The 11136-nt window shown below is 34.2% G+C and overlaps 1 protein-coding gene across 2 annotated transcripts; it reads right to left on the minus strand.

The window, feature by feature from the left end:
• Nucleotides 1-6134: 6134 nt before the first annotated feature.
• Nucleotides 6135-10195, minus strand: LOC149783065 (uncharacterized). Of its 2 annotated transcripts, none has more exons than XM_089931284.1 (3): nt 10057-10195; nt 9097-9186; nt 6135-6717 (listed from the first exon to the last, which is right to left on the minus strand). In XM_089931284.1, the coding sequence occupies exons 1-3, from the start codon at nt 10109-10111 to the stop codon at nt 6578-6580; spliced, it is 285 nt and encodes a 94-aa protein (XP_089787410.1). In that variant the 5' UTR covers nt 10112-10195; the 3' UTR covers nt 6135-6577. The 2 variants fall into 2 exon arrangements, with proteins under 2 accessions (XP_089787410.1, XP_089787409.1); XM_089931283.1 differs by having other exon boundaries at nt 9010-9186.
• Between the last annotated feature and the right edge of the window lie 941 nt (nt 10196-11136).

Raw genomic sequence — 11136 nt, forward strand, 5'->3', positions numbered from 1 at the left:
TTTTATACTCTATTTGACACAAGAAATAACAAGGCTCCAATCACAGCCCGTATGAAATACACTGTATATTGTACATACTATTTGTAGACCTACTGGTTGGTTTTTAAGTATCTGCATTCCATACTTTATGCCTCATAACAGCATACCATTCCAGACAATGATTGTGTCCAAAATATTGCGGTTTTGCTGTGTATAATATCACTTTAGTGTTTTGATACTGTGTAGTATGTCCATTATAATATGTAAACTTTGCACATTGATATGTGTGGCTTTAGGTATATTTGTAATTTTAGTTACCGTATATACTCGCGTATAAGCCGAGCCCCAAACTGAACAGGTATAAACACTAAAAAGTGCATGACCCGCGTATAAGCCAACCTACAACTCCGAGATATCTCAAGATGCACGAGATAAGTTCAAAATGCATTTATTTAGGCAAACTTATATTTTAAAAAATTACATGTATACTTATCTCCAGGTTGGCGTGCATGACTATTAAAAAGAAATGGTATAAACTTGTTTGAAAAGTAATTTATAAGTAATTTATTTAATTTTGTTTTCTTATTGTTTCTGCCTAATTTAGATTTCTGTATAATTTGATAGAACGATGAAAAGAATATAGCAATCACGAGTTGCTGTAACACTACCTCTCCCTTTTGACTTGATTATTGTTTGTTTATGCATTATTGCATTGGACATTTTATATCAGTGCACCGGTAATTAAATTTTTACTTTGCTTTGAAATTGTTAATACCTAACTCATAAAAATGTAATCCCAGTATGACAACACAACAAACAAACAATACGGTTTGATTCAACTCTCGCAATTAGGCTACTGAACGTATTTACATAATGGCGCCACCACATGTACATTGTAGATTCGATTACGCGCTGAATTAAGTACATCCCTTGAAGTCGAATCATGGACACCATTGCGCTAAACTTTAATGATATCTCCAAAATACAATAATAAAGTTTCTGAAATCCTCCTGATTTCATAATATCTTCCCGAGTTTTGCAGAGAACTCCCGACTATTACATTGTCGTCCATTTTCATTTCTTCTAAACAAGAAAAGTCCTACATGTTCTGTTGTAACACCTGTGGATTATTGTTGTCATGAAATAATTACTTTACTATAAAGAATCCGCTTCTTCACTAAATAGAATGTCCAGTTTAAACAATATTAATGTAAATTAATGATTTTTTAAACCTCTACAATAATACAAAAATCATAATATAAACCAGAACAAAAAAATAAACCACAACAATAAAATCGTCCACAATTAATTTCAGTCCCAATAATGATCACTATGATTGCTTTAACTCCTTATGCTATAGCGCCATTCCCACGAAATAAACTTACACAAGTAAACACCTGGCATTTTTATACCGTATGCAACAATGTTAATTACCATCGTTAAATTAATAAAAGGAATGAAAATACATACCACGCTGCAAATGTGCCATCAAAAAACTAATTCATAATACATGTTTTATAATAAACAATACTACATAAATTACGAGTTGACAATAAGGGAATAAGGTTGGATATATAAAGAGGAGGAAAATAGTTGCCACATGTACGGTACCTAGAGGCTGGCTATTTTGGTACCTTTAGTTCAACAAAATTGGAAATCCTTTATTTGCCAATCAATTGTTGGTGCTTGTGTAACACACAAAAGTGTAGAACATGGTTTCTTTGAATTACGGTGGAGGGCCAATCGTTTTCACAGAATAGTTGCATGGACAAGGATTAACTTTTAATTAGTCATGCTGGCTTTCTTGCTTGTTTATTTAAGGTTAATCTTGAGCTATTGTACAGTTGACCACAGCTGAGCAGAATATGAAAATAGGGCAAGTCCTGGGGGAAATAGTGCATGTCACAGGGAGAAACGGCGAATCTTTTTGCGAATTTCACGCATATTGGATCAGGAAAATCGATCAATATTTAGTGAAAAAAGGTTTTAAAAATGCCGCGAAAAACATCCCGATTTTAGGTCCCAATCTCTATATTTTTAATTCAGTCTCCCTACTTGGCTTTTGAGAAATTGATACAAAACTACAGTAATAGTGCTAATATTATGGAATAAAGGGCAATTACACATCAATGCACTGGTATAGTTACTGGTCAAAATTCCCTCTTATTACAAGCCAGTTTCAAGGTTTTAATGATTAACTGGCCTGTATTGATGTTGCAAAACAAAAGACATAGGAGACGCCGAAACATCAAGCTTTCCATTGCGTGGAAAGTTATGATGCTTGTTCAGCTAAAACACTAAACTAAAATTGATTGAAGTTGATCTTGGTTGATCTATTATAAGAATTTTAGCCTTTATTATTACCACTGTTCGTGAACATGTAAATTATGATGGTTATGTGTCTTGTACAATTAAAAGTGCGTAACGTTTTAAAAATATTATCTCAATTTGTAGGATCGCTTATATCATTGAAAATGAGTAACTCGTGAGAGCGTGATTCAACGTAAATGAAACAGCTATTAAGGACTAGCTGAAATGTTATCTGGAAGAATGCAATTTGATCGAAACAAAGAATAAAGCAAAATCTGCATCTGTCTTGGGAACAAGTAAGGATTTAAGTGATGCTAAGCACTCTTCGCACTGTGTAAGTACTGTGCACTACAGTTCAGCATGGTCTCCCTGGTAAACTCAACTGGCCCGCAATTTATGAAGTCTGTATTTACCTTTATTTAACTTCATGTTGGAGAAATCAGAAAATATGCACATGCAAAATAATAACAAAATCAACCATAGTACTTTATAACAGTTTAATAATTGTACCGAAAGTTACTTTTTTACATGCCTATGTCTTAGGACACGGAAAAAAACCATTGTTTCGTGTCTGAATATTTACAGCAATTAAAGTAGTCAACATAAAGACCTAAAAACTGTCAAGTTTAGACACTGTCCCGGTGATAAGCCGACCCCCCTTCTTCCATGCCTTTATTTTTTCCTAAATTATTCGGCTTATATGCGAGTATATATGGTACATCTTGGTTTGTAGGCTATTCTCCTTTGTATTAAATGATATGCATTGTTTCACATTATTTTTACGTTATTTTGACGAGAAACGTATCGACATGATCGGTATGATTTTGAATTTGTTTATTTGCTTTTGCTGTGCTAAGTTACATTTTATGCTAAATGAAGGTTAAGTGGGGTTGTGTAAAGGATATCTTCAGAATATTTAAATGTGACAGCGAGAACCAAAGAGGAATAGTTTTTCCATGTTGAAATTTTTTTTTGTATTATCGTTTAGAACAGACCAAACTTTTATTGTCGAAATGCTGAGCACTTTGCAGCATTTAACTGTCATCGCAAATGAGATGGTTATCCCCACTCCGCCTCCCAACAATAATTAAAAGCTACTGGATGTATTCAATTAAACTACAATATCCAAAGAAACATAATTATTATAAAAAGATGTATGCATGATTATAGATAATAGTTAATAAATTGGAAAATGGAAAAATTGAAAGGAAAACTGTTTTAAAAATATGGAAGATCAAGCATAATTAAAGATATTGAATTAGAACATGTGTACCATCCACTAGACTACTTCTGCTATCAAGCATATCCCAACTTTGGCTGCTTGTTCAAGCATGTTTTTAATAAATGTGGAGAAATTAAGTGAAATGTCTATATTTTCAGTAATTATTAACCAAGCATATCGGTGAAAATATTATCACTGTTCTAAGCATTGCAACTTTGTGTAAAAATGTATCATTCATACTTACCCAGTAGAACTTGTTTACTGAGGACTGTCAGGGAAACACGAAAAGTGTGCCATTTGTACAGAGGTTTGATATGTGTGTTAAATTATGAAATGGGGTTTATATATATTTTCTTATATGTATATATTCTTTGAGTGTGTTCTTAATATAGAATTTACACATTAGTATTCTTGTGCATTTTGGATAATTAAACAGAAAAACCTGTCAATAAAATACAGTGAACTGTCTTTTATAATGGTATCCTTTGTAAAGCGGATTAATGTGTATTTGGGAAAAACATGCAAGGTGTTTGCTTGGGTCATATATAAATAGGTGTTCTTTAAAACAATTTGTGCACAGACTTACATAATAGAGGACTATAGAATTACAATGCTTAGCATGATTTAGCTGAGAGCACGCATGAAGAATTTTTAATTATTTTTTTTTTTTTTAATTAGCTGCCATGACACAGACTGTGATGTATATTTACAAACTGTCTATTGTCATGATCCTGTACAGTGCACGCGCGATATGGTGAAAGTTTTCGCATACCAGAAAGAGTCTATCGAAAGGAAATGGGAGGTGGATGCTGTTTTTTATGGTGAATGTTGTTTTCATGGACAAACAATGCATTTGTATCTATGCTGTTGTATTTTATATTTTATATTTACAGAAATTATAGATCTATGTGTTAGATAATAAATCCACCAAATATGGGATTGAGTGAAGCTAATATCATTGAATATTTCAGCCCAGTAATTAATAATAGGAAGTGTCCATGATCTGATGTCATATTGTGCATGCATTGAATATTAACTGTAGCCTGCATCAACCATGAAGATTTCATGAACTTTTTTTTTCCTTTTTTTCTCAGCAGTTATGTCTCTTTTTTTCTTATTGTTATTATCGCCATCATTATATGACGCTTAACTCTTTAACGCTACTTTTTCAGCTTGAGTAACTTAATAATATTCATAACTTTTCAGAAATGCTTTAGGTCTTCCCGACGTTTACTGATTGATCTCTTTTTTGAAAATAATAATACAGCAACAGATTTATTCCTTAGAACCTATTTGCTCTTAATAAGAACTGTTTAAAATGTATTTCCTTTAGATCTGTCTAAATTTTAACCAAATACTTTAATGATTTGAAAGAAAATCAGTATATACATTTAAACGGTCAAGCTTGACCAAATCATTTCTTGTCATTATATTAAATGTATATTTTTATTTCTAGCTCCAATATTTGTAAACCATTTATTGCATATTCTGAGATTTTTCGATTTATTTCCCTTCAGGCATAATTATGGGCTATAGTCACACGTAATTTTGGTTATAATATTAGAAATGCGGTTTCCCTGGCAACGTAACAAACTTCAAGAATTGATATTGTCGAACAAGATCCTTTAGATACAGGCTTTGAAACAGTCGTAATTATTAGTGACCACGTATTGAGAAAAGCCATTCTTGAGCTTCCTATAGTTTACCTTAAGTGTTTAAGCTGACATCTGGAGTAGGTGGGAATGAGGACTGCATATAAACGATGTAATGGTGCTCATTTCTGAAAGACCATAATATACTTTTAAAAGTGGAGTAGACAAAATTTTTAAATAAAAAGTCTCTTGACTACTAGATTATCGCATCTTATTTCATAAATTAATTTACGTAAATTTAAATCAGTGGTAAAACTATTAAACCAATCAATCAAAATCATGGAATTCTTGTTCATGAAGCTGTGATAAATTGTTAGGTTATTTGATCATATTTAGAAAAAAGGTTTTAGTGGTGTGAAACCTCTAATGCAAATGTGCTCCTGTTAGCGAGGGGATTCTTGCTGAAGAACAAATACCCTGTTCTTGTTTTCCGTCCATATACTTAATTAAAAAAACTAATTCAAAGAAAGTGTTCACTATTTTATACATTGTTAAAAGAACTCATATTTACCGGTGGAGCAGATCTATACCACAGCCTGTTTTAGCAACAGTTAGTCAGGTGACCATATTTTCGACAAATCTAAATTGTAGACGGTCTCTCTTTGCTCCATTCTATCTCCCTCTCCCTGTCTCCGTGCGTATATATATATATATATATATATATATATATATATAGAGAGAGAGAGAGAGAGAGAGAGAGAGAGAGAGAGAGAGAGAGACTTTCACAAATGCAGAAAGCCTAAGTAAACCGCTTTGGAAATCATGCTGATCTGGAACTTAATACATGCAATACAGACATGAGACTCATACTGCTCCAGAACAAAAATATTATTAAATGATCGAATAGTGAACAAACTTCACATCAAAAGAATAACATTATTAAGTTTAAAGATCTGTATGTCGTAATTTGTAGAGACAACATTTAATATCAACGGAAAATAAGGTTTTCAACGATGAAAACAGAAGCCAAAGACTTGTACAGCTTTACTCCTTTAAATATACAAACAACTTTAACGATAGTGGCGAAGAAAATTATATCACAGTGCACAAGTATAACGGTTGAATAGTGCAGATATCAAAGTTTACAGTTCATTGATTCAAATACTTGCATTATGGCAAAAAAAGAATAAACCACGAGGAAGCAAAAATGATGTGTAGAGTAATAATAGCAAAAAATTAAGAAAAAATAGGAAATTAAAAGAAAAAGACTTCATAGGAGATATATGGAGAATATTATGTTCACGTGGAACGAATAACTTTACTTATCCGAAGGATTTCCAGAAATAAGCAGACCATACTAGTTTTTAATCAAGTCCTAACGTGCATCTGTGGCATCGCGCTCATTTTATGGATGGGGTCACCACCATGCGATATCTCTACCATGCGACATCACCACCTTGCGATAAGACTGGTTTTAGCTGCCACTCTTGACATATGTACACACCTTCCGGCACCCGTCTGAGCAACAACGCTGACCCTGTGAGCACGCATCGTCCGACAGACAATGATCGGTCATAGGCTCACAGGCAACATTGGTCACTATAGGACACGATCCTAGGGTGAAAGAATAAATTCAGTGAATGTGATGACAAACCTTGTGAAATAATTGTCTAATTCTGATTTTTATTGCTGTAAACAGTTTGTTTGATATCCCTCCCACTATTGTATCTTCATGATTTGCAAAATATCGGGGATATTGTGATGTTCTCCGTTTTCCCGTCAGTCCGAATCTCATTCTCATCCTAAACCGCCAGCTGGGTGACGGATTTGGGGAGAGCTCTGTGGGAAGCTGTCAGTTTATGAAGCACTGTAATGTGGTAAATATCAGCCATAAATGTGACATCCTTGGCTTGAACTACGGAATCCCATAGTGGTTGAGTTGGATATCCGAAAAAATTTCTACCAAAGTATACCACGATATTCCTGAAATACTGGGATACGTACCACGGTATTGCACGACTGACCAACAATTTAACATTCTGGGGTAGGGGGTTGACGTTTTTTAATTAAAATAATTCCGTCTGTCAATAGCTGGAACAAATATCTTGCGCTAATTTATATAAAAATAACAGTATGTCATATCCTGTATATTATTTGAAAAAATCTTTATCATAAGATGAATGAAAATAGGACATCTTACACTCCAATGAAAATCGCAGCCATCCCCACTAACACGATATTACGTAATGGTGGATTAATTTGGTACGAATGTGTTAATAGTTCTACAAATTGTAATCTAAAAGCTGTAGGTACAGTCGGATGATTAAGCATGGACTATTGCTGACACCCAGGGAAATGCACTGAAATGATATTAGGGAGCTTGTTGAAAAATAGGAAATGTTTACACTTTTTCCTACAGTTTGCTAACTACACTAATGATATATGTAATGGTACCCAAGTTTCGCAGATGTTTTGTCGCTGGACATTTTATCGTGATCAGCGTGACACGAAACCATTAAGATTGACCTATGGGCAATGCTTGCAATAAATTGCTGCCTGCGAAGGATGGGATATGATCAGTTTTGGAGTTTGATTAAATTTTAGTTAGAATCCTTTGGATAACGGTGAGAGAGAAAAAATTAACTTAAGGTCAGTAGTGGAAGATGTCAAATTTGAGACAAGCCAGAAACAATCGTGGGTCATTGGAAATACTTGTCATGAAATTAAATTATCCAGAAATTGTTATTAAATAAGGACTAGAGAGAAGTAATCTGACTTAGATGAGAAAGGTTACATTTAGGCGGTTTGAGAAAATTAATCATGATTGACTAAGCTAAACAGGAAGGGGTTCCCAGACGAAATTCAAGATTTAACTAATTTCCCTCGCGAAAATGGTGAGCCCAAATTTCTCTGTCGGAAGGGAAATCTGAGGGACTCTGAAGATATTAACAAGTATTTTTTGTCTCGTTAAATAAATCGTACAAGCGACAGGGATCTGAAAGAATTTGAGAGACCCGGAACCAGAGAGAGAGGGAGAGAGAAAGAGAGAGAGATAGAGAGAGATTCAGCTGCTTAAAAAGAGTGAGTCGAGAAAATGTATTGTCTATTGCATACAAAATGTTCATTGTTTTAAGTTTGTACTTATTTATAAAATTTATTCGTTTTAAATTTATACTTCAATTTTCCTTGAGTTCAGAAGAAATTGTGCATTAATTGTCTTGAATGCTATACGATTCACGCATCGCAAGAATGTCGCAATATTTCATTAATATGAACGTGTTCGGATTTTAGTGGTTTGTATGTAATAAAATCGTGTATTATTGGAATTTCATACATTACTCTGATAAGAATTGTGATAATTAATGTAGTGGTCTTAAATGATTTGTATCGTGTGCTAAGAATTGAGTTTACTCTAAGTTGATGAATCGATAATTAGCAAGTAATGTAGTTAAGACAAGACGTAAATTCCATCAGTTACTTTGTTCAGCTGAGTTTTGTGTGTCGATCGACATCATCGTTAGCTAGTAATTTACAGCCAGCAGTGGGATGCAATAGTTTATCTCAGATGTATTGTTATGTAATTGTTCCAGTTAGGAATGAGGCAAGCAGTTATGCGACAGTACATTAATTTTATAATAATAGGGTGTTTGTTTATTAGTTTGCAAACTGACCACTTTATCATTGTTCTGTCAAATCAAGATAAGACAATATCTGACGTAGAATGAGGGTGAATATTGTTCGATCCCAGAAGAAGAAAACCTGTCAAATATTTAGGCTGCGTATTATGTTTATTAATAATAGTTCCATACCTATGCTACACAGTGGAAATGAGTGTCGAGTACAGCCAAGCTACGGATGTTGAGCCGAAGAGGATGGAGAGAGATAGAGAGAGAGAGGGAGAGCTACCAAGAGGTGGTTGAACGATTCTGTTTGGGCAACAAAGGCCGGAGTCATCTGCGAAAATGTAGCACTGATACCCGCTCGGGCATGTACCTGGAAACACTCGCGAATTACAGTCCCCGCTTACAGGCGTCCCACGTGGACACCTCCAGATGTCGCTATTTGTTGGTAGCCCATAAATGCCTGAAAATGTAAGAAAATCATATTAGATTTGTCAGCTTGATAGTGTAGCAACATGAGGTTAAAACATGTTTTCAAGATACAAAATAAATTAATATTTGTCGTGGAATAGTGGGTTGGGAAAAATGAAGACATATTATGTGTTCTCATATTACTAGCTGAAACATTTAACATACTTCGACTTGCTGACCTTTCCTGCCATGCGGGTTGATTCCGTTCATGATTCATTCGACGCAGATGAAAACTGTCCAGATCGTTAAAGCATTAGCAAAGTTCAGAATCTGGCTCCGATTAAAAGTTGCCAAATCCTATTTAACATGTTCTTTTTCCGTACCGTTAGGAAAACACCGTTCATTTAAATGTAATTGTTACTATAGATCATCTGTTTTCTTGTTCAAAAGTTACTGCAGAGCAAGGACAAATATCCGCGTTTTACAGATCTCTTCCCTGCGTGCCATCCTTCCTCTCCTCACCAACTCCGCACCCCTCCCTTAATAAAAATACTTTTTATAGGGGAGGAAACAATAAACTGTAGCGTTACGAGATATCGAACCGAGAAGTGAAAAAAGTGAACATACAATGACAAAAATAAGTTTCAAAATCGAAAGTAACTTCCACAAAAGCTTGTTAATATTGAACCAGCCCAATTTTGATATCGATCTAGTTACAAGTATAAAACAATGTAATTTTTAAAATATATCTCAGTCCCTTCCCATAGATGCTAAAACCGTAAGTAACGTAAATTAGGTTAACTGTTAAAATTAAAATCTTTATAACTACACGATTTTCCTATTAATAAAGAACATGATTGAACTAGATCAGTGTATTTATGAAATAAAATCTCACCTGAATTTTTTTTGAATATTTACTTACTTATAGCCAACAGCGATAGGATGGCTAGAACAAATGGAAATGTTCGTCCACACATCTTAATCTGTCGTCAAGATACATACATGATTAAATAGTTGCTAATTAAAAGGAATTTATACTGTGCTCGTGCACATTCCTAGAAGATGATGCTGTTTTCTTGAAAACAATATGACATCATAAATTAAATTTTCTTATAATAAAGCTGTATTACATGACTCGAATCACGGAGTCACGAAACCATGAAAGATGTAAACACCGAGTCATTAAGTATCACGTTGGCCGTAAACCCTCTGTCAATCGTCACTGTCGTCATTGGACATGCTCAACTGTAAGCATGATACCCAAAGTGAGGATATACTTCGAAGCGGAACAGTACGGCATAATTGAAAGTAACATGTGGAAGATCTCAACTTTGTGGACTGTCAGTCTACCAATTAATACAATTGATAGATGCATCTGTTTTCTAAAATATCTCGTCAAATTTGATGTGTGATGAGTTTGTTTCTCCTGTTGTTTTATTTGACTGGTAGAACACACATAAGGTACATACATTGATAGAATAAAGGTTTTATTAAAAGAAGGTCCTATAGATCGGGATGTTTCATTGTATTCAGCCGAAACTTTCCGTCAACTGTTCATAGTTTTTTTCCTACAATAATTGATGACATTATTGCAAGAGACAATCATCAACATTATAATTTGCACGAGAAAAAATGGTTGTGTCACGACCATTAATTTACTTTTGTTTCCTTCAAACAAAATTAGAGGCTTCAAAATAAACATCCCTCACGATATTAATCTGAAGCGACGTTATAATGATGATCATGGTGATGTAGACGAGAGAATATAACTGCAATGATGATGATGATAATGTCGATGGCGATGACTATGTCTATATAGTCAGAGAGCAGATTCATGAACAGTGTATATTTCAGACCAGATTCAGGAAATGTTGATCTTTGGAGGTAGGGTTGGAGGGTTGGCATCCTTGTAAACGTTTTCTGATTTCACTCCAGTGACTAAATCATTATATCATCCCATCTTCTACTAGAGGAAATGACGAGGATGGTCAAAATGAAAGAG

Source organism: Sinohyriopsis cumingii, chromosome 14, assembly GCF_028554795.1.
Source record: "Sinohyriopsis cumingii isolate HCF-2022 chromosome 14, ASM2855479v2, whole genome shotgun sequence".
Classification (NCBI taxonomy): Eukaryota; Metazoa; Mollusca; class Bivalvia; order Unionida; family Unionidae; genus Sinohyriopsis; species Sinohyriopsis cumingii.